Source organism: Trichomonas vaginalis, chromosome III, assembly GCF_026262505.1.
Source record: "Trichomonas vaginalis G3 chromosome III, whole genome shotgun sequence".
NCBI lineage: Eukaryota > Parabasalia > Trichomonadida > Trichomonadidae > Trichomonas > Trichomonas vaginalis.
In genome coordinates, this window is record NC_067205.1 from 22,060,717 (window position 1) to 22,088,105 (window position 27,389).

A 27,389-nucleotide genomic window follows, 5' to 3' on the forward strand; every position below is an offset into this window, starting at 1 on the left:
CACAAAAAAGCAAAAAAATAGGCTTTTTATTGGATTTGTACACTAGATCAATAACCTATTTAGGATCTGACACTCTTTTTAGCCAGAGATATGAGGTCCTTTCAAGGAAAACGATCTATTCATCCATAAAAAAAATGAATTATCGTTTTCTCCAGAAATTACATGGGGAGTGGTAAAAGTAAGGAAAATCTGGGTAAAACAATTATTTTTGGTTTTATATTTTTTTGGATCAAATCCATTTTAATAGAATTTATATACTATTCATCTATTAGTAAACACTACCGTATATTATTTTTTAAGCTATCTTATTTTTTGAACTTTTATTCAAATCTTTGGTCGCAAGAAGAATTGCATGATAAATAAAAACATTTAATCAAAGTCAATTTTATTTTTCATATTCAAATGGACTGAGTGTTAACATTTAACATTTTTTGCTAATTGTCGTCAAAAATTAGGCGTAAAGCAAAAATTGATATTTCATATGGTTTTATGATAGATAAGCATTATATTCCCACTCATTATATTCGTAAATTTTGAGGTTTATCCTTCGCTTTTAAGATCATTGAATTTGATTTTTATATAAAATAGTTATCTATTAGAAAATAATATGAGTTTATGTGATATTATTTTTCAGAAGATTTTGTGTTCTTCTTCAAAATTTTATTTTTTATTAAAAAGAATCTTTACAAAATATACATTTACTTTAATTAATATTTAAAAACGTGCTCTATCAAAAGTTCCAAAAATTCAATATTTTAGCTTTTCTGAGGTGTCACTTTTGATGAATTTCTGTTTACAACAAGCATCGCTTATATCGTATCGATTTTTTTGGGTAATGAATAAATGCAAATTTATATGATTTCGGAAAAATAATCGTTAATTTTCCTTTCTCATCAAAAAAAAATTTATTCAAATGTCTGTATTCGTAGGAAATATTCCTTTCGAGTTAACAATTGAAGAATTTAAGGATGCCTTCAAAGAATTCGGCCCTATTGAAGACGCTACAATTCCAACATTCCGCTACAGAGATCAGGTCAGATCTCAAGGACATGGTTTCATCGATTTCGCAACTCCAGAAGCTAAAGCTAACTGTCTTAATAGTGGAAAGACAATTGTTATCAAAGGACGCACAGTTACATACCGTGAAGCGAAACCACGTCCAGTTTGCGACGACACATGCTTTATTTCTGACCTCCCAATGGGTTTCACACAGGAAAACTTGCAGGAACTCGTTTCTCAATTCCAGCCAGTTGAAGTTAATTTAATTAGAGAAAATGATGGTGAGCGTTCTGGTTTCGGCTATGCTAAGTTTGCAAACTCAGAAGTCCGCGATATGGTTATTAACACTTTGAATAATAAAGAACTTGGCAATCAAAGAATTCTTGTTCGTGCTGCAAAGAGACCATTCACAGCAGAAAAGCCAGCTCGTTACCGCCGTCGCTACTAAACGGACTTGCGAATAAGTAATGTATACTTATATGTAAAAGGGAATTTTTTACTCTTCGAAATAAAACAAATTTTTTATTTTTTTCAAAAATTATGCTTCGGACTTGGGTATATGTATTGTGGATTTCATTATGAACTTGTTATTGATCGACAAAGTTCTACTTCATTTCAAACATATGAAATCCCTGACAAATTGACATATAACGTCACTTTTCCCCTAAAAATATAAAAAAATGTCCAGCTCCAGCGCAAAAGTCTTTCTAACACGATTTTTCTTCGGAGATGGCGTTAGCGGTGCCTATTTCGACAGAGTTGTCAACGCGGCTAATATGGTTCTTAGCTCTGTTTTAATTTGGACAATTTTCACGTTAGTATTTAATAATAACATGCCATTAGTTGTTGTTCTTTCCAACTCCATGGAACCAGATTTTATTAGAGGTGATTTACTTTTAGCTGTAAGCCCACCACCAGGCTCAATGTTCCCGAATGGTGAGATTTGTGCATACAATATTCGTACATCTCCAGTTCCAATTGTCCACAGAATGATAGAAACCCATAAATATGGCCAACATAAATTAATTCTTACAAAGGGTGATAATAATCCAACTCCCGACAACTTCCTTTATCAGCGTGGTGAAGAATTCTATTACAATGACAATGTAGAAACACAGCTTGTTGCTGTTTTACCAAAATTAGGCTGGGTTTCGATTGTTGTTAAAGAAAAGAAGAGTGTTGCTGTAGTCTTCATTATAATCTTGTTCTGGAACTCTTTCCGCGATCCTGATAGCTAAACAAAATACATATATTAGAAATTATGAAAATACTTCTTTATTTAATAAACAATAAAAAGAGATTATTTAACAATTGGCTAATTTTAATTGGATGCATCTTAGAAATACTTACGCTGTTATTCAACAGTCAGATGTATTGTTTTGGAAGTGACCCATGTTCGTTTCAAATATTGTTATAGGGAAATTGACCCAATATGAGTAAGTTCACTCTAACTCTATACGCTAATTTAAATTATCCTTCTATTATGAACAAAAAGCAAACAATGGAAATTGTTCATTCAATATGAATGGATAATCGAGGAAATCTGCTTCTGAAATTCTTTTCATTCCTAATTGCCGTACCCTATGCATTTCCATAAAACCTTTATTATCACTTGAAACATTTTTTGTTCCCAAAATTCCGATTTCTGAGCAAATGAATAGCAAATTATGTGTAGTATCCCATCATGAAAAATATGTGTGTTGAAATACGCGAAATCAATCATTCAAAAAGGCGGATAGTTTTTCAAAAATTGAGGGAAAGACGATCAATTTTAAAGGAATTAATAAATGTCTGAGCGAAGAAAAAGGAGAACTCAGAGTGCGGCAGACGTTGAGTTAGCTGGGCAATTACCTGGTACTGAACCAAGCCCTCTTACTCAGAGAACTCGTAGGAAATCAAATGCAAGACAGGCTCGTTTAGTAGCATTTCCCCAACAATTTTATCCAGGAATTTCTCTTCAAAATCAGACACACATGAACTTATCGCAGCCAGTATTCAATCAAATGGCGTTTCAGACACCACCAATGCCTGTTTATCCACCACCCCAGATGGTAAACAACTCTTTTATATTCACTCTACTTCAACAACAGCGTGAAATACCATATACTTTAACAATAGATAAGACTCGCGTCGGAAAAGCAGTATTAACAGCTCAGCAGGGCGTCCAAAATCTTACATTTTCAATTAACAATAATATATTTAGAAATGCGATTCCGCCTATAGATATATCTCCTTATATCATCCATGGTAATAATTTCTTGCAATTTTGCACTTTCGGATTTCCCAATCCAATTTTTGTTGAACTTAAGCTTGAAGATATCCAAAATCCAGAGCTACTACTCAGAAAAGTTATAGATACATTCCCGGCAGCCCCACTAATTCCTCATGATCCATTTACAGTTCCAACACAGACATTAGAATATCCGGGTCGTGGATTTAAATGTCAGCACTATCAATGCTTCGATCTTAAAGAATTTATAACGCGCGGTGTTACTCAGAACTTGTGGGATTGTCCAATATGTAGGCAAATTATCCCATTTGAAGAACTCCGCTACGATAGAGACTACAACAAACAGGTAGGAATATTTAATCTATCTGACGGAGAGGATGCTACGAACTCATTATTCTCGGATCTTAGCAATCCTTTTGATAACAACAGTTTGTTCTTGGACTGAGATTTTTAATCCTCAATTTGTATGGACTTTTAAACAATTATATTATTTCAATCTAAAAAAAATTTGGATTCGGAAAAATTTCTTTTATTTTTGTGGATTTCGAAACGTAATAATTAAGTATGTTTAAATAAATGAAGATACGTTCTGGTTAATAATGTTTTTAGGACCTTCGTAAAAATTGAAAATATCGAAATTAGACACAAATTCTTCCATAAGCTAAATATATGATCAGCATCATGTCATGAGTAAATTATGACATGACTGTTTTCGTATTAATTTTTTACGCAAATTTCATTTCATAAAATTAGCCATTCACCAAAAGTTTATTTTGTGAAAAGCTCTGTAGTTTGGAAACATTTTTAGATATTAGTCCGATTATATAAAATTAAGGTTAACCGTAGTTTTGGATAACTTTTTTTGTCCTTGAAATAAGGTTTGCATTGATTTGAGGATGAAAGAAGAATTAGCGTGATTCAAGCAACACCAAACGCAAGAGATTTATAACTCTTTGATAGGTTCCATCAAATGTTATTCAAAATAGATTGAACTAAATTATTACTGAAAAACAAGATCATTTGCTTACTTCTTGATATTTCTTTTTTATTTTCCCTGATAAACTGTGTGAAAATTTCAATAATCAAAAAAAATTAATAAAGGATCATCTCTGCCTGTTATATATGGTCCTTTATCATATGGATATCGTAATCAAGTACAGTATTTACCTTGTTTCAACATTATATGTTTTAATTTTCAATTTCTGTTATGTCTTGAATTTCAATTACGAGTAATATATGTATGGATTTTAATGTGTCTGAGATAGAACAAATTCAAAAAAAAAATAAAAGCAAGCATGATTTAACAAGATTTTACCAACAATATTCTAAAAAGTATAAGTTTCATAGTAAACCAAGCATTATCATTTGCTTATGAATTCAGGATCATCTTCATTAAATATTTTGAGCATTGATCTATGGTTATCAATTTTGTTTTCACCAATTCCAGTAACTTTGAGATGAAAGAAAATATAACCAATTTCATGAGAATCTCGAAGATAAGTTTGTATAACTACAACTTTGACCGGTTTATCCAGGTTGTCTGCTAAAATTAAAGGATAATCTGAATTAATTTTGTAATCTTTATCTTCAGGATTATTAACTCCAAAAGGATTAAGATATTTCGCTAAGTTTAGTTCGATTTCCTTATTTAATTGATTTATTATAAGCTGATTTGTAACAAATCTGAAATCATTCCATTGCCTGGAAATAATCGTGAAACTATAATCATCATAAACTGCCCCAGTACATATTTTTTTCGATGAGTCAAATATGAGGGTAGGATCAGGAAATGAGTTCAATACGGTACTAAAGTCTGGATAGTGCTTATTCTGAATAAGTACTTCGAATATTTCGGTTTCTACAAGATATATGGCAAACTTTGGATGAATAAATAAATATTCGAATAAAGCATGTGTTCTAACAATATACTTCTTAAGAAACAACTCATATTTAATTATCTTGATTTATAACTTTACCATTTCAAAAGACTTCTCATTTTCATGTCACTTTATTTATGTACATATTTATTGCTATATATTATAATTTGCCAACACAAAGTTAAAATTGTCCAATTTATAATTTCAATACATGATAAAATTTTATAATGATTTCAGTTTCACATGATGATAAATAATATTATTCGAAGTTAAATAAAATGAATAAGTGTTTAGTCAATATGTTCTTTCAATGGTTCATAGTTTCTGCGTAATCTGAAATATCTTAAGAAGCATGTTGTAATTTTTTTAGAATATTTTTGCCAAAAACGATGAAACTTAATCCGAAAAGGCGGATTTGAGAAATAATCGAAAAACAAATAACGGACAACTTTTGGATCTGATGGCTGTGAGTCCATGATGGCTATAATGTCATAATATTGTGCTTTTAAGTTAATGTCCCAAAATTCATAATAAACAGTGCAGCCTGGTCTGATAACTTTCCGAAAGGGTACGAAATTAGTATTAAATAGTTCTGGATCTAAGATAATAAGATAATTGAAGTGAGAATCTTTTTCTGGGACAACAAAATGGTTAATGATTTCAATTTTATATTTGTTGAAAATTTCGGGAACATCTTCATTAAATATTTTAAGCATTGATCTATGGTTATCAATTTTATTTTCACCAATTCCAGTAACTTTGAGATGAAAGAAAATATAACCAAGTTTATGAAAGAAAAGGTGATAAGATTGAATAACTACAGCATTGACCGGTTTATCAATATTATTTGCTAAAATTAAAGGATATTGAGGATTAATAGAGATATGTTTGTCTTCTGAATCTTTAATTCCAAAAGACTTAAGATATTTTGCTAAGTTTGGTTCGACTTCCTTTTTTAATTGATTTTGTATATGCTGATTTGTAACAAATCTAAAATCATTCCATTGTTTGGAAATGATTGTGCGATGTATGCCACCCAAAACTGTTCCAGTAATAGTATCGATATAAGTATTATTCGATGGATCATATATAATGGTGGGATCAGGAGGGGGAAGCTCAAATTTTAATACTTGAACCATTAAATTTTATATCTTGAAAACTGCAAAATTAATTGAATTTTTAATAACTTTGTGTCAAAAAGTGAAAGAATGATGAAAACCATTGTATCTTGAATTTTTACATGAATGAGTTACATGTTTGTCCTCATTTTACAATGTGCTATTTTGATGTAACTATATTACAGTCCAAAGGAGGATTGATTTCAATGATATTATTCAGAAAAATTTTATATAACTTTTAGGGATAATGATAACGATAGATTTTTATTCAAAATTTTGGAAACAAAAACAAACATGTCATAGAATAATATATCATATATTTTCATAAAATGTTTGAATAAACATCAAGATGTATTGAAATGATTTGAAAATTCTAATTACAACATCTAATTTCATTTAATGTTATTGAAACTGATGATATGATACTGTACTATTTGTTCTATTATATACCATATGACATTATGAAGCAGAAATCGATTGGAATTTTAATTTCCTTGAATTTTCATTGGGTTGTGCACAAATCACAATCTGACTTATGAAATTCATATTATGAACCAAATTGAAAACAATTTAATAATATGAGCTCAATTTTTCATGCATTTTTTGTGAAAGATTTTAAAAATTCAATTATTCTAAACAATATTTGCATGTACTTACACTCTTTTCATCTTGTTTATTTGAAATTTTATTAAATTTAAATTCGATTCCTGAATCCTTTGAATATGTCAAATTTTTCTGTAAATAACTCCGATCAAATCATTCACAAAATTATCGCAAAAGTGACTTATATTGAAATAATAATAGGTCAGGAAAAATGTTTTGGTTTTTCAATGTTGTAGTATCTTCCATGCCGCCAATTGTTCTTCTCCCCCCATTCTATGGAACGCAGCTCTTTACTACCTACGAAGATAAGGAACTTCCTTGGTACTGTCCAAAATCTATGAAAGACGAATTGATTTGGGTGGATGCCACTATGTTTATTTCGAAGAGAAAGGACTGTTTATGCAAACTTCTTACTCCAAGATTAGATTCCGATGGAAAAATTCGAAATTATAAGAACATTTCGATTTATGTCAAGGATTTCGGAGGAGACGAATCAGTTAGATACGCTGCAAACGCTAAGATATTTAACTACTCATTTGTTGAATCCATGGCTGGAATTATCGATATCTTAAAAGGACAGGGTTACACTCTTAAAAAGGATTTGTTTGTTGCACCATATGATTGGAGAATCTCGCCGGCGTTTTCAGAAGATTTTCATCAAGATCTAAAAATTTTGATTGAAAATGCCTCCAAAATTAATAACCAGAAGGTCACATTGTTCGGATTCTCTCTTGGTGGTTTCAATTCACAACAATTCTTATCAAAAAGAGTAAATCAAGCCTGGAAAGATCAATTCATCGAACAACTCATTTTACTTGCACCATCTTTCGTTGGCACAACGAGTAACTTACTCTATTTCTGGACCAGATCATCTCCGCTCGTTCCTTTCTATCATGCCCCTGAATTAAAAGAATTAGTTGAAGGATGGCCATGTATTCACAGCCACAACCCTAATTTAATAGTTTTCGGTAACAGAACAGTCGTTATTGGACCGGATGGCACTAATTACACTTCAGAAAAAGTTTTTGAGTTCGCATCAAAATTTAATCTCATTCGTCCTAAGTATTTTGAGATGTACAAGAAGTCATATGAAATTACCAAGAGCTATCCAGAAGAACCGCATGTTAAAACTACTCTTCTTTTCAATTCTGGTCTTGATACAACCGAAATTCTTGATTTTAAGAAGGGATGGGACAAATATCCACATGAAATATTTACTCCAGGTGATACAAGGATTCCTGCTCATGGAATGGAATGGGTTTGCAAGAATTGGTCGAATATCAAGTGTTTCGACTTCAACAGACACAACAAACAGTTTGAACATCAAGCTCTCATCAATAATCCAAGAGTTGTTGACTATGTATGTAATATCACGAATCATTTGGATTTGATTCCTCAAGAACCTGAAATTTCTTTATAATTTTTTCTTTCAAAATAAATGTAAGTAAAACTTTGATTTTAATAAGAACTAAGTTGTGTTTTTTTGAGAAGAAAGCATGATATTTTAAAAGAAATTTGAAAATTTTTCAGGAACATCAAGAGAAAAACTGTTTTAATCAATGCATCTATCCAAATCATTCGTTATCTTTCTTCTTTTTAGATCAATATTCCTCTGCATTCACATAATTTTCGATAAGCATTAAACTTCTCAATTATAATTATGTATGAAACTCATCAAGATGTTTTGAGTACTATTGAAGAAGTATCTGATTAATATACTGTATATTTAGAATAATAAAAATTTACTGTCTCAAGTATCCAGATACCTCTTCAATAACTCAGAAATGTCCAGATGATTTAACTTCACGAATGGAATATGGTAATGGATGTGTAAAACAAAATATATATCAGCTTGTCATAAATCATACTTTATTTCTTTTAACTTATGTTAAACATATACTTCAATATTTCTGCATGAAAATAATATGACCGGTGCTTCACGCCATTAAAATATTTTTTTTCCATTCTTTCGGATCTAATAATTTTAACAGGTGTTAAATTAGCATAATCAAAGATACTCCAAAATGCCTTCAGAATGCAGCGGATATCATTCTGCATTTCATCATTTTAAAGGCGATATCCAAATAACTAATATGAATACATCAAATCACAAAATTGCGCAATATGCTGCTTATGGAATTCAAGAGCCTTTGAGAACAGGAATTATGAATTTCACAACAGTATCAAATTCGTCATCTTCTGAAATTGCTGTTATTTATAATTATGGAACATTTAATATTTCGAACTGTAATTATCTAAATAATGAATTTTCTGGAAACAATGAAGCCATAATATTTTGTACTAGCTTATGCGCATTTTCAAATTGTTCTTTTATAAGAAACAAAGGAAACTTCATATTTTCACGCAAACCATATGTTATTGATCATTGTTACTCTAAAGAAAACGAAGTCTCTCAAGCAATTAGAGGTTCTGAAACTAGTATTGATCCGTGTGAACCAATAGATTTGTTGATATCGCATTATTCAACATATTATTGTCAAGTTGAATATAATGATAATAATCCAAATCTAGGACGAAATAAACAGAAATCACTTGAAGAAGTGAAACATGACAATTTTGATCTCAAAGAATTCAAAATTATAGTTAAAAGTATTTACAAGATAACATTTTGTCAGGTTTTGAACATTATCTAATTTACATGAAAATACACAATAAATTTAGTTAACATTGATAAGATCATACCAAATGATCTCTGAGATAGGAGAGTCTTTTTTGGTAAAGAAAGGATTTGATATCAATCTCCTCCAATTTTTATGAATGTTATAACACAATTGATATGAGTTGCTAGAGTGAAATGTTTGTGCTGTACATAATGTTGTAAAAGCAAAAGATAATTGTAAAAGAACTCCCCTTCATATTGCAGAAAGAATGAATAATAAAGAAGTAGTTCAATTTCTAATTTATCATTGTGCAAATGTCAATGGAAAAGATATTAATGAACAAACTTCCCTTCATTGGGCATCAAATTATAATTATAAAGAAACAATCAATATTTTTATTTTGCACAGGCTATAAATCGAGTAAAATGTGCAAATGATAAAGTTTAAACTTCATGAACACAAAAGAAAAGATTCCAAGTTGACATTAAAATTCTTTTTTATCAGTTATATACTATTAGAATAAATTCTTTGATCTTTAAAACATTATTTTCGAAATGTTTTGTCTCAGTATTCATCTGAGTAAATTTTTGAGCAATAAAAGTGTTAAATTGAATAATTCATAAAGGAAATTTAATATAATATCAGAAGTAATGAGATTAATGATAAGCAATGAGTCACCAAATTGGTCTAATAATGATTATTATTTGTTGGAGATAATTTTGAAAGAAATTAAAAATATTTTAATTAATGTATTTGATTGGATATTCTAACTGAAATATACTATTACTTTGCTCATTTTAAGGTGATTGTTAAATGTCTTGCAAACAGAACTATGAATATAAAAAAATGCCAAAATAATGAACTTTAAAGGGATGACTTTATATGATAAAAATAGGATTAGATCGTATATAGATAACATAAATGCTAGTTTAACGAGATGGTCACAATAATTGAATTCCGCAATACGTCAAATATGCTTAAATTCTGAAATTGGTAAGAAATTTCAGAGTACTAGCTGGGGCAATTTAGAATAGCTGGCATGATGTTGTGGCAATGACAATAAAAATGGCATTTCAATATTTGTCCTCTGAAAATGTTTCATAGGCAACTAAATTAAAAATGTAACATGAAATTCTACCTATAGTGTATGTTATAGTTGTGATTTTTAAGCTTTCTGTTCAGAATGAATCAATAAGGTCAACCTCAAACAGAATATGCCATATTGTTGCAAGTTTAGCAATTACTTCAATGTTGTAGATATGAATGTGATAATTACAATCCAATTTTAACGAAACGATGTCAAGGAATAATGAACAACTGAAATAAGTGACACTGTTTAGCGAAAATGTATGCTATAATGTTTTGTTATTAAATTTTTAATGAACGAACAGTATCATGCGATCAAGTTCTGAGAATTGTAATCAATTTGGTATCCTGCCAAGCTTGTTTCCATTAAAAATGTGAATAAGATATAATAAAGTAGATATTTAATTAAGAGAGAATAATACAATTTTGCTTAAACGCTTGTGAAACGGTTGATGTAGTTTTCGTACTTGTTGCACATTCCTTCGATGAATGAGTACTTTGTCTTGGCTTCTGGACCACGACCACGCTTTCTCATTCTTTCCATGCAAAGATCTGGTGTGGATTTAAGATAAATTACGACACCAGAAGTATTGGCAAGGTGCTGGATGTCAGCTGGTGTAACATTCTTTGTTCCAAAGATTGTTCCGAGGATTTCGTTTAAGATGGCATTAGGGCTTTGGCCGTAGTTGTTGATTGTGATAACTTTCATGTCACCTGCAAATCCTTGGATGCCATACTTGTTTTGGACAGCTCTGGCCTTTTCGAGAACTGTTTCATCACCATCGCAGAAGATCATGGCGCATTCTTCTGGGAGACGCTCGATAACGAAAACGTCAGATTTGGATTCGAGAGGTTATCGATTTTGTAATTTAATCGTTATCGTCTTTTTCTAAACGTGCATTTTTACATTAAAAGCAATGCAACTCCAAAATTAATTGGTATTTAGACTTTAATTAGGTGCAGACAAACGAAATGCAGTCCAAATATTTTGGTGATATATGAATTACATAAATTTAGGGAAATTGAAATTATATCTTTTTAAATTTTTAGGAAAACAGATTTATAGAATTGTTTAAGTCATCAAAATAATGCAGACTTAGGTCAAATTTTCCAAATTTAATCATTTGCAAGACTTTCAAGCGACTTCAAAATGTCGAAATATAAGTCCAAAAATAAAATTACGATTACAGTCTATCCTCAATTATTATCACGCTAATTATTGAGTGACCCATGCGTTCGTATGTATGTAATACCTTTTAAAAAGGAGATGAGAGAGATAAATTACATTTACAATTTAAATCTGATGTATTTACTTGTTACATTTACAAATGTAAATGTTTCTCGTAATGTTTACATTTTGTAAGTATAACGAATAAAAATGACGCACTTTTTTTACAAAGTCAAATTATGCGATACAACTTTACTTGTTACATTTACAAATGTAAATGTTTCTCGTAATGTTTACATTTTGTAAGTATAACGAATAAAAATGACGCACTTTTTTTACAAAGTCAAATTATGCGATACAACTTTACTTGTTACATTTACAAATGTAAATGTTTCTCGTAATGTTTACATTTTGTAAGTATAACGAATAAAAATGACGCACTTTTTTTACAAAGTCAAATTATTGTTCGATTTTTGCAGCTTGTAAACGATTAATTGTATAAAGCAATTGATATTAGCACGACATAACTGAATAATTTACATATTTTTAATTTTCCAATATTTTTTTCCATTTTCTTAGAAAGGCGGGGAAAATTTTAGAAAAAAAAAAGTAATGGTGGAATTGCTCCGAGACACTTTAGATGTTAGTGTCAAGGAAGGTATCCGCTTTGCAGAGCTTTTGATGACTAATGATGGTCTGAAGGAATTTTCCGAGTTTAAAAAGGAAATTAAAAGTAAATCAGAAACATCTATGTGTTCTAAGCATTTTTGCAGCCATGTTCTTAACGTATCATGCAAAACATGCATGGGGAATAAGTCAGGTAGCTTTTGTATCGAGTGTTTCATGAAAGGAAACCATGAAGGTCACGAATACGTGATATCTCAAAATGTACTGCCCATGTGCCTTTGCGGACACAAAGAACTTGTTGATTCCAAATGTTTCTGTCACAATCACAAAGGAATTTCCGAAAATTCAACAACAAAAATTTTTACAGAAGCACAGATTAAACTATTTAGTCAGATATTTGATATTATGGTCCAATTCCTAGTCAATGTGTATCCAATAGAATTAGCATACGAAGTTATTAAATGGTTAACTTCATTGGCCAATTTAGGTGACTCCTTTTTGCCATTAATAGCGGAATCCTTTACGAAAAATAATTCAGAAAATCTAATAAAGATAGCAGAATCACTATCTCATTCTCCAAGTAACTCATCCAACTCAATTTTAGGTTTATTCATAGTTTTAACAAGTAATACCAAGTTCTTGCGGGAGCTAGGAGAAAAATCAATACCTCTAGTATCGAAATTTCTTGAATTTACAGCAGAAAACAATAAAATTATCAAATCTCTATTTGACGTCGTAGCTTTATCATACATTGACCCAGAATTCTCTCTGTACATGATTAAAGAGCAGAATTTGATTCCAAAACTCATCGAACAAATAATTCCATTTTCCAAAATATCCCAAGACAAAATGATAGATATCTACTGCATTCCTTTATTCTCAATAATTATACAAAGTACTTCATCCCTGGAATGCGCCAAATACTGGGCAATTGAAAATTTAGATTCAAGAATGGTTTTTATCAAGCTTCTAGAGACATTTCAGTTTGCCTGTGCCATTGTACGCAAGACTGGCGATAAGGAGGCCTACAATAACTCGTCAGTTCAGCTACAACAGATCTCATTGACGAATATCTGGAAATCGATCAAAAATTTCGTACACGGATTCACTTCACTGACCACTCCTGACCCGGCCATTCTATACGATATCGTACGTCCAGCCGTAAAAACTTTTTTGGACTGGTATGAGAGCAGAAACATCGTAAAAGTCGAATCTTCTGTGTTCGGGATCACTTTCCCAGGTCTCAATGCCCTTACTGTTGAATTTTCTTATTCATTGCCATTGAATCTTTTCTTACATATTTTGATTTTCTCGTTATACAACTTTTACAAGCTTGATCCTAATATATTCATCCGGGAGATTGGTCTACAGTCTCTCCTGCCACTCTGTGTCCATCCAATTGAAACTGTTGCCGCTATTGGATTAGCTCAAGCAAATGCTTACGTCAGAAATGCCGAAAACGTTCCCAAAGTGGCCAATGAAATCAACTTATCCAAACAGCCACCAGCAACTTTGATTTCTTTCTATTCTTTATTCCAATATTTAATATCAACAGAAAATGATGCAACAGAGTTCATAGCAACTGTTGTTCATAGCTTTGGATTATCAAATTGGCTGGCGACAACTCAAATTAACCAAAGCATCGAGTTACAAGACCAATTAATTTTATTATTCAGATTTTTCATTCATTTACTCTCAGAAACTATCCAGAAACTCTTTGAAACGGAGAAGATGACAAGGCAGCGCATGTCAGTCATCCATTTCTTGTATTTGCATACTTCTACAGCGAAAGAAATCAAATCTCAAATTGCCGTGTTCGGAATGACGGCCAAAGAGTGGAATGCGTTACTCGATGAGATCGCAATCACCGTAAAGAACGAAAAATCTACATTGTATAAGCTAAAACCAGAATTTAAGTCCCAGCGCACTCCATTCTTCCCATTTTACCTTACTACGCAGTTCTACTCCGCCCTTGCACAAGAACTCGAAGGAAACCAGACCAAATTAGTCTCAACTCCTGATGTTGAGCACTTAATTTTCCCAAATCTTCCGAAATTCGTCAGCCAAAAGGGATTTATTCTCTTCATGGACACTATCGCGAGAAACATAGCTGCAATGGATGAGATTAACTCCACAATGTTCCAGTGTTTCTTGGCTTTAGTTCACATGGGAATTAAATGTTCGGTTTACGATAAAAGTGACAACTTCCCCAATTCACTTATTGAGAAAGATGATTCCTGTTTACGTATATTAGTTAATCAGAAGATTATGTCGCAGAAAACGCTCGGAAAACCACTTCTCGAGCTATTTGACATAATTCAGACCGAATTTCCACATTTGAAAGAGAAAATCCATGAGATAACGAGTCCGTTTGAGAACGCAGATGAGAGTAATAAGACAAAGATCAACAGAAAGGCCATTATCAGCCAATTTATGAGCAGATTAGAAGAATTCGAGCAATTCAACATAGAATCTCTCAGCGAAACGAGTGATGATGAAGAGAAGGAAGAGAAAGAACTCGTCTGTGCCTTCTGTAAGAAAGAATTAACTCCTGGAAAAGATATATACGGAATTCTTGCAAGAATTGATCCAAGTTATGGTGATGATGTCAATGAAATGAATGATATTACTGTTCCTTTGTTCTCTTTTTGTCCTCATTACGTTCATTTGACTTGTTTCAATGAATCTCGACCAGAAGGCCGCCTTTGGACTCAATGTCCTCTCTGCAGACAGCAGAGCTCCGTTCTCTTGCCTGTGCTCGGCATTTCGGAAGAAGCAGATAAAGCGGAATTTCCTGTCCTCGAATTATTTTTAAGAACCGCAGGACACAAATGCCATCCTGCCTCTCTTTTGTCAAGTTACTTCAGAAAGAAGGAGATAACAGACAGAATCAGCAAGAAAAGGCATTATTCTCAAGCCGAAATCAGCGCTGAGAAATCTATCTGTTTAATCGCAAGAGGACCGCCAGGAGATCACCCGTTACCAAGGAAATCGCAGACCCCGCAGATCGAACAGTTCATAAAACTCGAAAATAAAACAGAAGAAGAATTTTGGAATAATATTAAGACGATTTTCGGAGAAAACCCTCCAAGAACATTCGTAAGGAGATGCGCAATGATGATCAATGCATTAAATGACAAAGAATTGATTCCGATCCCTGAAATTCAAAAAATACCAAACGAAAATGAAGAAAAAACTGAACAAGAACCATCAGAAAAGACAGAAAAACCTCAGAATGCTATGGTTATCCATGGATTGACCCTTTCTGATCGATTTGAACCGAAAATTTTCTTGGATAATGCATATCCACGATTTTCCCAATATTTCTTTGCAGAAAACGATTTCCAGTCGAGGTTTATGTGGCTCAGGAGCATGGATATCGCTAGATGCCTCTGCTGCGGCGAATTCTTCAGTATATCTCAGAAAAATAACAGTTTGAGGTACCCATATTTCTTCGAGAGCAAGACAGGAGAAGCGAGAAGCCACAGATGCAAACACGGGCTCCCAATTTTCTTGGTTTTGACAGGAAAAAGTGCCAGTGCTGTAATTTATTACTCCCACCGGACACTTATGATCGAATGGGGCTCGATTTACTTGACTGAGAGGGGCGACCAAGACATCGGACTCAGTTTGATGGACGATTTGTACTTGAACCAGAATTTGCTCACGAAACTGAAGATGGAGATGTATGATGGAACTATTTACAGAAACGCAAAGAGAGACGCTGACCATGTCGATTTGGATTTCGATTTCAACTTATTATTCTGAAAAATTTAATTAATTTCTATCATATTATATATTTTTATTGTTGTTGTATAATTTTATTATTAAATATTTATATTTTTCTAATTCTATTAGCTCTGTTTTTGATTTCTTGGTTTATGTTAAAAATATCAACTCAAAAAACTAAATTTAAGAAGAATGTATATAATAAAATCATTTACAACTACTAGATGACATATGTTTTTTGAGAATTATAGCAGATTCATCATCAAGAATTCTATCAAATAAGAATCCATATTAAAAGGGCTTCATATAAGCTTCATATATATAATTTGTTAATATTTAACTACAGAAAATTATTAATCTAGAAGTATATCATCTGTTTAATGAAGAATTCACATAAATAAAAATATTTACTCCATATTATCCAATCTAGATTGAATTCATGCAAAAACATGATTTGTAACCATTTTATATGCGTTCAAGTAAGAATTAAAGCAGAAATTTGATAAATATAATGAAATTAAAAGATTTATGAGAATAGATTAAATATATGAAGGACAGTGCTTAAAAATAACTTTATGTCTGATCGGTATGTTATATCATGTGCAAGAATAAGATAGAAAATAAAGAGAAATATATCTATTGGAATTTTGGGTATATGGTTACAAAATTGTATATTTAATCCAAGAAATGTATAAATAAAACAACCTACATTAAAACACTGTATGAAATATCAAAATTTTGTAGAAGGAATTTAGAATTATGGTAAATTTTATGAGTAATTGTAATAATGTTAAGATAGATCTGAATTATTTCTTGAAGTAATTGTATCTGTAGTCTTGGTTTTCTTTGGTTTTGATGTTCATTCACTCAAAGTGAGCTTGAGTAATTTTAGATATCCGTTATTTTTTGGAATGAGCGAAGAACCTAAACCAACACTTTTGAAATTTGATGCACCAGTTGCTGCTGGTGGACAACCTAAAAAGACAAGGCAGATTCCACAGGCAGGAGAAACTGGTTCTGACGCCCTTTCTCGCGATGTTTTAGATTCAATTCTTCCTCCACGTGAATATACAGTCGATGGAGAAAATCTTATTCAATATGTTAGCACAACACCAGCAAAAAGAACAGACGTTATCGAACTTCAAGCACAATTAGATAAAATGTTAGAAGAAAGAAAAGCACGCGATAAAGGAATTTGCCCTGTTCGCTCTGAACTTTATGGCCAGTGCTTCGATGAAATTATCCGCCAAGTTACAATTGACTGCCCTTCTCGTGGCTTATTACTTGTACGTGTTCGTGATGAATTACGAACTACTATTGCAGCATATCAAGCATTATATGAATCAGCTATTAACTGGGGTATGAGAAAAGCTACAGCTGTTGAAGCTGGAAAAGATGAAGTCGAAGCTGAAAATATTAAACTTTTAGAGGAAAAGAAAGCACTCGAATTAAGATCTGCAGAACTTCAAGCACAGATAGAAGCTATTGAAAAGCGCGAAGAAGATTACAGAGCTCAGAAAGAAAAAGAACATGCTGATGAAACAGCTTTCTTGAAGAGACAAACAAACCAGTTGAAGGCACAGTTAGAACAGATGCTCCAGGCTAAGTAAAATATTTTTGATTGAAATTATATTTATTCAAATGAAATTAATCTTATTTTTTACAATACTCAGAGCTTTATGTGTTGAATCAATTAAGAATTACTAATTAAAATTAAACAAAAAGTAATTTGATGAAATTTTTTTATTCTATATTTGAAATATATAATTACATATTGAAATAGCATGCTAATTTTTTGTAACTTAGGCTGAATAAGTTCAGTAAAGAGCTATCTACAGGATTACAACATTTGAATTCATAATCTGATATTGTAAAAGCCATCAACATTTAATAAATGAAATATACTCATTGTAGATAATTGATTTTCTAATTAAATTGATCTGGATGTTATAATCGAATTTCTTTTCCAGAATTATTAGCATCGATTTCTAAAAATAAGAATGAAACTGGTGAATCCGTTAAGAATGAATTATTTCGACATAACATATTTGAAATAATTCCATTGATTTGTGCACGTTTTGCAAAAAAATTCATGCTTTCGTTTTCATCAATATGTAAAGAACTTGAAACTGATCTTGAACAACAAGGCGAAATGCTAGATATATTTTCTAAAAACAACTTCTTTTGGCTTGATACAATACGTCATAAGGTTGAATTAACTTCAATAACTCCAAAGCAAGATGATAAAAAGCTAAAATATGACCCATCGCAAAGGAAATCAAGTAAAAGTAATAATACTACTAACAAATTTGCAACAATTACTCAAGTTAATAATCAACAGATTAAAGACATAAACGAACAAAAATTACAAGATTTTCAGATTAGCAAATCAATTAAATCCGAAAATTCTAATCTCGAACAAATTACTCATGTTCCTTTGACTAAGATTAACGAAAATCATAATGAAAATATACCGAAACAACGTTCAATTCTACATGATAGTTTGCGATCATATAAAAATGATATGGAATCCGATTCATCTGTTGATAATACATTTGCTATTGATTCAAATCGACACATTTCATTTGGAGTAACAAAAGATGATAATGAACAACTAAATGTTCTAGAAAATAGTCCAATAATATGTAATCAAGAAACAATCAGTGATGTTCTATCATCTGAAAGTGAATCACAAGCAACTCCAATAAAACTTGAGCGTGTAACAGAAAATGTTGTATCAAATGTTACTCCACAACGATCTTCACTTACGCGTCAGGCAATTCATGCATCATATGATCGATTCCAGATTAATGCTCAACTTAAGCAGGCATTTTGTATTCATTCAGATACATATTATACCTCGTCTGAGGCAATAAGTTCTTGTTCAACAACTGAATCTGAACCTTTACCTTTGGATTCCAAAGAAGAAAATAAAACAAGAAAATTTGCTGATGCAAGAGATATTAGAATGAGTATCGATCCTACTGAGATCCTTCTTTCAACAGAAGATTTCACTTCAACTAATTCAGGAACATTTAGCGTTGCAAGCAATGCTCTTGAACTCTCACTTCAAGCAAAGCTCAACCGTGAAAAATGGGCTAGGATGGTTGCAGAAAAGAATAGATCCTTAGTAGAGCAAAAAGATTAAATTAACATTTTCTCTTATTGCAAGAAATAATCGCTACTGAATCCCTGATTTGCATGGCACCCTAAGTATTTATCCATGATTTTTGTTTGTTTGTAAAGCAAATATTCAAAGATTTTTTTTATTTCAATTTTTGAAAGGGATGAAAAGTGACATTATGATTGGTTACTTCTCATATTACTCATTTACATATGAATAGTATAATTATGCAGTATGGGAAATTTGTGATGTGACTTTTCAGAATAAATGTCACCTTTTTAATTTTATTTTACAAGATGTCTAAAGTTCTTGTTCTTGCCGCTACTGGTTTCGAGCCAATGGAGCTTGTTAACCCAACAGATCTTCTCCGCCGTGCTGGTGCTGATGTTAAGGTTGCTGCTGTCGGAACTGAAGGCTTACAGGTTGATGCAGCTCATGGCATCAAGATTGTTGCTGATGTCCTCTTCGCCGATGTCAAGAACGAAACATACGACCTCGTTGTCTCTCCAGGTGGCATGCCAGGAACAAAGAATCTTGCCGCAAACCAAGATGTTGTCGAATTCATCAAGCGCCATGAAAAGGCTGGCAAATTAGTTGCTGCCATCTGCGCTGCTCCAGGTTTCGTCCTTGCTCAGGCATGCGGAATCATGAAAGGCAAGAAAGGCTGCGGATACCCAGGCTGTGATGGTCCAATTGCCGAAACAGGTGGTGAGATTACAACAGATGCAGTTACACGTGATGGAAACATCATCACATCCCGCGGTCCAGGAACATCCCAACAATTCGGTCTTGCCCTCATCGAAGCTCTCATTTCTAAGGAGAAGGCAGCTGAAGTTGCCAAGGGAGCTCTTCTTGCCTAAGCAGATGTTCTTGGAAAGCATAATGTCATACAAAAAATCTAAAAGCTTTTATTATTGTAAATGTGCAATTTTGTTGCATGAACACTCAACCTTTGCAAGCTGATTTAAATGAGTTTCGTCAACAAATAATCAAAAGGTTCATAAATTTTGAAGAAATCTGACAACGAATATAGACAACAAAGTTGATGATCACAAGGAAACTCTTTGATAAAATTTTGTGTGATTAAAAAGTCAAAATTTTATTCTTTTTGAATACTTTCAAAACGCTACTTATTTAAAAAAATGAATGAGATCTTTGAAAATATTTGAAGTTATCGATAGCGTTCTAAATATATGGCCATTCGATCCTATAAATTTTAATTATTATTCATTTTTTGAATAAATGTGGTCAGATTTTAGCAATCCATTTTTTAAATTGACTGCATTTCTTGCATTTCTAATATTTCTTTTTAGATTTTGTTCGTCAAATGATGATCTGTGGAGCCAGTTCTTTCCTAATGATAATCAACCTAATTCGATACAAAATAAAAATAATCCAAATATTGATTCAACGGCAAATAAGTATTTCATTGATCATTGTGCATTCAACTCATTTTTAAATGTCGTAATTGATGTTAATCAAGCTACTAAATCGATTAAATTTTTAATAGCAAACTCAAATTTCGGTCAGAACTATTATTCAGATGAAACATGCAAAGGAGTTAATGTAAATATTATCGCTTACGTAAATCATGTTGAATACAGGATAGTAGCGTTGAATTGTACTTCGAAAAAGTGGTATCATCATTCAAGACTTAAATATCGGGAAAATACTTATAACAATTACCCAGAAAGTTGTACAATTCTTGAAGGAGTTTATTGTAATCTTGGAAATGACATCAAATGTGGTACTTGTATTTATAACAATGAAGCGTATTTACATAAATATGACTGATGTACTTGCTAGTGATGTTGCTGCATATTATCTTAAAGTCCCAAGTAAACCAGTTATTGCTAAATATTCCTTATATAGTTTTATAAAATGTAATAAAACCAAAATCATATTCTTTGATGCAAATCTAAATATGAGTTACTGCAATATTGTTAATAATTCTGTTGGAGACTGTAGTAATGGAATAATTGCATTTTTTAGCCAAGCAAAAAATGTTTATATTGAAAATTGCGTAATATTCAATAATGGATGCGGAGATTTATCAATAGGATGGAACCCAAAAATGAATTTATATCTCTCTAATTGCTTCATTAATTATTATAAGCCTGTTCCAAATATTACTCTTCATACGTATAATGTTACTATTTTATTTTCCAAAATACGAACTCGGATTGCCCATTTTTCACTTAAAGGAAGACATCATAAAAGAAGATAAAGTTGACAAACAAAAGATAGATAATATCTAAAAATCAGTTCAAATCTCTGGGAAGCTGTTTCATTCATAATTGATTTTCTTTTTAAAAAAAGTCATTGATTTTTTGCATTAGATCCTGCTATATCAAATTGTATCAAAAAAAACTAGCAATTGCTACTACACTCATTTTGTACACAATTCAATTTTTTTCCACTTTTCAATTTTTTTTTCTCCACAATTTGAAAAATACAGGATATAATTCGAAGTGATATTGGGCAAAAATAATTAAGGCAATATCAGATATCGTAGCTTTGAAGTGCTATGTTATAGTTTGAAACAATATTATCATATTTTCACTTATTAATTAAGATGGAGTTGAAACAAATCAATATTTTTCATTTCTTAAATGCATAATGCTATTTTATAAAAAAATCAATAGCCTATTTTCGATAAGAATATTTCTGAAATTTTTATTTTATCGATAAAATATCGAAATTGGGAAATACAATAGCATCGAATTTTCAAGTTTAAGGTCTCAATAAGCCCTAGTTTTAACTCAATGTCTGAAAAACTTAAGATTAAATTTTGATCAACATTATGCACCCATATGGACACTTACGTATATTGAGCACATCAATATTGGATGAAAACAATTGTATCATGGTTAAAAATGGAAGAGATCCTCGTAATTTATGCAATTGAGAAAAACTATTCAAAATAATGAATGAGTCCTTTGAAATTTATTGATATTAATCGAAATCATTTGTTCTTTATAATGAATTTGATCATATTTATTCTAAATTTTCAAAATCTTAAATAATAAGGTTGGACTTTACAAATACTTTTTTTTGTCTGATATTACAGCATTTCTAATATTTCTTTTTAGATTTTGCTCATCGAATGATGATTTATGGAAGATGTACTTTTCAAATGATGATTAACAACCAAATCCGATACAAAATACAAAAAATCCAAAAATTGATTCAAACGCTAATAAGTTTTTCATTGATCGCTGTGAATTCAAATCAATTTTAACTGATGTAATCAATATTAATCAATCAGATATTTCGATTAAATTTTTAATTGCAAACTCAATTTTCCAAAAAAATTACTATTCTGATAACAAACTCAAAGGAACAAATATAAATATTGTTGCTAACGTAAATTATGTTGAATATAGGATAGTCGCATTGAATTGTACTTCAAAATTCTACTATCATCATTCAAGACTTAAACGTTGGGTAGGACATGATTCAATATACCCAGAAAGATGTATAGTTCTTGAAGGAATTTATTGTAAACTTGGAAATGACATCACGATTGGCTCATGCGTTTTTAATAACGAAGCCCATAATCTCAATATTAGTTACATAAATATGTCTGATGTACTTGCTAAAGATCATACAGCTTATTATCTTAAAACCCCAACGAATCCAGTCATTGCAAAATATTCTTTATATTGTAGGTTAAAATCAAATAAAACTAGGATCTTCGCATTTGATGCCAAACTAAATATGAGTTATTGCAATATTTTTAATAATTCAGCTGGTGATTGTAGTGACGGAATAATTACATTTTATGGTCAAGCAACAGAGGTTTATATTGATAATTGCGCAATATACTATAACGGATGTGGAGATAATACAATAGGAAAAAATCCAGATAAAACAATGCAATTACATATCAATAATTGTTATATTGATCATTATAAGGCTGGTGCAAGAGTTACTCTTCATACATCTAACGTAACTAATTCATATTATACATATGACCTTCCATTATTCGAAACTGATATATACAAAAATACTCAGATTGCCCATATTTCTCTTTTAAATAGACTATATAAAAGAAGATAAGGATAACAGACTAAAATAGATAATAACTTAGAATCACTTCAAGATCTATTTAGAGTTGTCTAAATCAGATCCTGCTTTTTCAAAATACATCAAAAAAATAGCTTTTGATTTGAATTACTTATTTTAATGAATTTTAGTAAGTATTCCAACAGATAATATATTACACAACAAACGAAAAATGCATTCTCTTACAGAATTTAAGAATATGACTAGATTTGTTTTCTTCCCAGATTAGCATTCTCAAAAGCAAACTGTATATAGTAAAAATCATTTGAGAAAGCGATGATTCTGTGTATAAAACCTAACTACATAAATTCTCAAATAAGATTTTATGCATTTCCAATACACCGAAATTAGTTCATTACGCATTCAATTCTAGTTTAAAAAAATACTCTTTTATTGCATTTATTAGTGGAACAATGGCGTGATAATATTATATTTGTTTCATATGGCAAGCAACTTATGAAAGAATTGAAATGCTACGAATATATATTTCAGTGCTCTTCATTTATATATATTTTTAACTAATCTTGATAGAAAAGACACTAACTTTCCCACTCCATATCATTAGTTTTGCTTAGCTGTTTATGATGATAACTAAAGTGGTATAGTTATGCAAATATCTATACATATTGTTTGCACCTTTTTTACCAAAGTAAAATTCAAAAATAGACTTTGGTAAATTGCGTTCAATACTTGATATTATATAATATGATTTTATTCAAATTTATTATAAATACCCTCTATATAAGGAATTTTAGTCGCTCTAAGTCTTGAAATCTAAATTTAATTTAAATCAAATTTTTGCATGCATTCTATCAATTTAGAGGAGTTACTGCGTATATTTCAAATCCATATAATGTTTAATGTGTGCATGGAGTTGAAAATATATACAGTGACCTAAAAAATTCGTTAGTGGCCAGAATACTCGGTAGTAGAAAAGTGACAGTTCCTCAATTTTTTCATACGTTAGCACCCAGACTTCATTTAATCTCAGTGAATTGTGAGTCCAAGCTTGAAAAACCTTCAAATAACAGATAAGGAAGGCTAAACAACTTATAAAATGCAAAAATACGATATTTTTATTCCTAATTAAACAATTGTTTATTTTGCAAAACCAAAGAGTCATATTTTACGATTTGTATGACATCTTCGGCATGTACTCTCTTTGTTTGTTTGCATTTGATTGCGATACTCTTTTTTTAGGCATCATCACATGTTTTTTAGAATCTAAATAGTTACACTCAAATTAACCTAGGTTCTATTTTTACACTCAAATTAACCTAGAAAGTGCGATCGTGGATTTGAGGGGAAAATAATCGTACTACTGAGTTTTTCCCCGTACTATCGAGTTTTTTCGGTATTCGTGCAGTTAGTACGTGCTTCCACAGTTGTTTTTGCATATTTTCTGAGAAACGAAGATTTACTGGCACATCATAAACTATAAAAAGTGACGAAATTGCAATAAGGTGAAATTGAATTGAGTAATTTGAGGTGAGGTGTAAATATAATATGGATCCATTATTTACATAAGATATAAATTCTCAAAATCATTTTGAATGGCTTACTTTTGTATCGATGATTCAAAAATTGAAATAAATCTGACCTTACAAGTATTTTTTTTTGTCTGCATTTACGGTATTTCTAATACTTCTTTTTAGATTTTGCTCATCGAGTGATGATTTATGGAAGCAGTTCTTTCCTAATGATAATCTACCATCAAATTCGATACAAAATAAAAATAATCCGAATATTGATACAACAGCTAGCAATTATTTCATTGATTTTTGTGGATTCAAATCATATACAAAAACAGTAATTAATATTAAGCAAGATAACTCGATTAAGTTTTTAATATCGAACTCGATTTTCCAAAAAAATTACAATTCGAATTCAGAATCCAATGCAGCTAATATAAATATTCTTTCCAATGCGCGTTATGTTGAATACAGAACAGTCGCTTTAAATTGTACCACTCAACACACATGTCATCACGTTAAACTTAAATATAAAGATGGCAGTACTTTTATTGAAAATTGTACAATACGTGAAGGCGTTTATTGTAAACTTGGAAATGACATCACTATTGGCTCATGTGTTTATAACAATGAAGCAAATAACCTTGAAATTAGTTACATAAATATGACTGATGTACTTGCTAGAGATGTTGTTGCATATTATCTTAAAACTCCAAAGAATCCAGTTATTGCTAAATATTCCTTATATTGTTTGATAAAAACACAAATGACCAAAATCATAGGATTTGATGCAAATCTAAATATGAGTTACTGCAACATCTTTAATTAAATGGAATAATTGCATTTTATGGCGGAGCAAATAATGTTTATATTGACAATTGTGCAATATTCAATAACGGGTGTGGTGGAAATGTTATAGGAGGGACTGATGGATACACACCTTATGTTTCCTTAACTAATAGCTTCATCGATAATTATAATCGGCTATCAAAGATTTCCAAAAAAGAAAATGTTACTGAGTCATATTATATGTACAATTTGCCTTTATATGAAACTCTTATTTATAAAAACACACAGGTTTTGCATAAGCCTGAAATCATGAGGCTATACAAACGAAGATAAAGTTGGACAACCATAATTGAAATTGCAAATATTCTTAGAGCTATGATTAGTATTGAGCGTAAAAAGATAGAGAGAAATTATTTATAATGCTGTCATCTGAACAAAATATTCCTTATAGAAGAAATGAAAATTAAGTTTTTTCTTGTTAAATTTCAATTAACAAGGTCTCCTTCTTCAATTATTTCACTTTAGGGAATCTTATTGGTCTTGGTGCGAAAATAATTGAATAGATAAAGGGTAAATGAAAAAGTTAATTGTATCAAAGTTGAATTGATGTTTATGTCATATCTGTAGAGTCAATGCCATTAACTTTCTACGAAATTATTCATCTTCTTTGATCAACCTCTATTGCACATATGTTATTGTCACCAACACTGTGCTTGGTTTTCCTCACATATGAGAATGTTTTTTCACCTTATCCAAGATGAATTTATTTCAAAACATCCTGATTTATATTCAATAAAATGGAATTATGAGCTCATAGTGTTGATAAATGTTCTCTTACTTTGAAAACGATATCTAAAGAGAGTGTTATGTTTTATAAGCATAAAGAAATCAATATTGAATTGTATAAATTCACAAAAAAAGATCATTTGTTGATAGTCGGTTTTAAATATTAATTTTTTTATGTAAAAATATCATGAGTGTGTATGAAAGATTTAATTTACTGAATTCGGTAATTCTCGTAATGATTATCAAAATTATAGGTGCCTAAATCAATTTTAAAGCAGGCAACACTAAAGTATGCATTATCGCTGCATATCAAGGGGAAAATCCTTGAAATTTCGAGATAATTTGAATCATTTATATTTTAATATTCTTTCAACTGCAGTGTAGGCAAGTGTAAAATGTATTTTGTTGATTGCTATGTTGTAATTTTCTTATTTCTTTGCAATAACATGACGATAATTTCCTGCCTCGTCCAAAGAAACGACATATTTCATTGTATTTTCGTTAGACTCTTCAGGTTCATCTCCATTTGCAAGATCTAATACCTCTATGTTATTTTCTTTAAAAAACGTATCTTCTGTATCAACTGGATAAAAAGCAGATTTATTATGAAGAGCACTGACATACATGTATGGATGTGCAACGATCTTTCCATTGTTTTTGCGCATCTCTTCTAATAAAATTTCTACTTGCGACTGCTCTTCCATAATTTTTTTTATTTTCACTTTTATCGAAGATCTCGAGCAGTGATAATATGAATTGTGATTGAATAACTTCGTTAATGAATTATATATAAGATGTGAAGATTAACTCATGTATTATGCAAATGATATCTAAAAAATTGAAATAAAATCTTCAAAATTAAGAAGTGATTTAGAGTTAATAATAGAGGATATGTGTTTAAAAGTTCCAATTTTGATGGGTTGTTAAATCCAATTTTGTCTATTTATGGAAAATACTGATAAATTTTTCAAATCTAATTTAATTTCATTTGATTCAAAGAAATATGTTATATTTAAAGATTAAAATTCTTTATATTACAATTCAAATGCATAAAATTACATTAATTAAATGATTTAATAAAATTCGAACTCT

General features: G+C 30.8%; 10 protein-coding genes across 10 annotated transcripts, besides 2 other annotated features; 8 read left to right on the forward strand and 2 right to left on the reverse strand.

Moving 5' to 3' along the window:
• The first annotated feature begins 763 nt into the window (after positions 1–763).
• Positions 764–801: a mobile genetic element.
• Positions 802–913: 112 nt separating this feature from the next.
• Positions 914–1,486, forward strand: TVAGG3_0742000 (RNA binding; the record flags this gene model as incomplete). The annotated part of the gene is made up of 1 exon (XM_001319470.1): positions 914–1,447. The coding sequence occupies one exon, from the start codon at positions 914–916 to the stop codon at positions 1,445–1,447; it is 534 nt and encodes a 177-aa protein (XP_001319505.1).
• A 193-nt stretch (positions 1,487–1,679) lies between these two features.
• Positions 1,680–2,244, forward strand: TVAGG3_0742010 (signal peptide processing; the record flags this gene model as incomplete). The annotated part of the gene is made up of 1 exon (XM_001319469.2): positions 1,680–2,237. The coding sequence occupies one exon, from the start codon at positions 1,680–1,682 to the stop codon at positions 2,235–2,237; it is 558 nt and encodes a 185-aa protein (XP_001319504.1).
• A 537-nt stretch (positions 2,245–2,781) lies between these two features.
• On the forward strand, positions 2,782–3,723 carry TVAGG3_0742020 (the record flags this gene model as incomplete). The annotated part of the gene is made up of 1 exon (XM_001319468.2): positions 2,787–3,674. The coding sequence occupies one exon, from the start codon at positions 2,787–2,789 to the stop codon at positions 3,672–3,674; it is 888 nt and encodes a 295-aa protein (XP_001319503.1).
• Positions 3,724–7,025: 3,302 nt separating this feature from the next.
• On the forward strand, positions 7,026–8,497 carry TVAGG3_0742030 (O-acyltransferase protein; the record flags this gene model as incomplete). The annotated part of the gene is made up of 1 exon (XM_001319467.1): positions 7,165–8,247. The coding sequence occupies one exon, from the start codon at positions 7,165–7,167 to the stop codon at positions 8,245–8,247; it is 1,083 nt and encodes a 360-aa protein (XP_001319502.1).
• Positions 8,498–10,964: 2,467 nt separating this feature from the next.
• On the reverse strand, positions 10,965–11,330 carry TVAGG3_0742040 (deoxynucleoside kinase family; the record flags this gene model as incomplete). The annotated part of the gene is made up of 1 exon (XM_001319466.1): positions 10,965–11,330. One exon carries the CDS (start codon positions 11,328–11,330, stop codon positions 10,965–10,967), a length of 366 nt encoding a protein of 121 aa, XP_001319501.1.
• A 56-nt stretch (positions 11,331–11,386) lies between these two features.
• Positions 11,387–11,564: a mobile genetic element.
• A 654-nt stretch (positions 11,565–12,218) lies between these two features.
• TVAGG3_0742060 (ubiquitin-dependent protein catabolic process via the N-end rule pathway) lies at positions 12,219–16,451 on the forward strand (the record flags this gene model as incomplete). Its single annotated transcript, XM_001319465.2, has 1 exon — positions 12,315–16,097. One exon carries the CDS (start codon positions 12,315–12,317, stop codon positions 16,095–16,097), a length of 3,783 nt encoding a protein of 1,260 aa, XP_001319500.1.
• Positions 16,452–16,747: 296 nt separating this feature from the next.
• TVAGG3_0742070 (dynein heavy chain binding) lies at positions 16,748–17,720 on the forward strand (the record flags this gene model as incomplete). The annotated part of the gene is made up of 1 exon (XM_001319464.1): positions 16,970–17,668. One exon carries the CDS (start codon positions 16,970–16,972, stop codon positions 17,666–17,668), a length of 699 nt encoding a protein of 232 aa, XP_001319499.1.
• Positions 17,721–18,135: 415 nt separating this feature from the next.
• TVAGG3_0742080 (inner centromere protein, ARK binding region-containing protein) lies at positions 18,136–19,298 on the forward strand (the record flags this gene model as incomplete). Its single annotated transcript, XM_001319463.1, has 1 exon — positions 18,151–19,206. The coding sequence occupies one exon, from the start codon at positions 18,151–18,153 to the stop codon at positions 19,204–19,206; it is 1,056 nt and encodes a 351-aa protein (XP_001319498.1).
• A 170-nt stretch (positions 19,299–19,468) lies between these two features.
• On the forward strand, positions 19,469–20,111 carry TVAGG3_0742090 (guanine deglycation, methylglyoxal removal; the record flags this gene model as incomplete). The annotated part of the gene is made up of 1 exon (XM_001319462.2): positions 19,479–20,042. The coding sequence occupies one exon, from the start codon at positions 19,479–19,481 to the stop codon at positions 20,040–20,042; it is 564 nt and encodes a 187-aa protein (XP_001319497.1).
• Positions 20,112–24,820: 4,709 nt separating this feature from the next.
• TVAGG3_0742100 (uncharacterized protein) lies at positions 24,821–27,320 on the reverse strand (the record flags this gene model as incomplete). The annotated part of the gene is made up of 1 exon (XM_001319461.1): positions 26,726–27,001. One exon carries the CDS (start codon positions 26,999–27,001, stop codon positions 26,726–26,728), a length of 276 nt encoding a protein of 91 aa, XP_001319496.1.
• Positions 27,321–27,389: the final 69 nt, after the last annotated feature.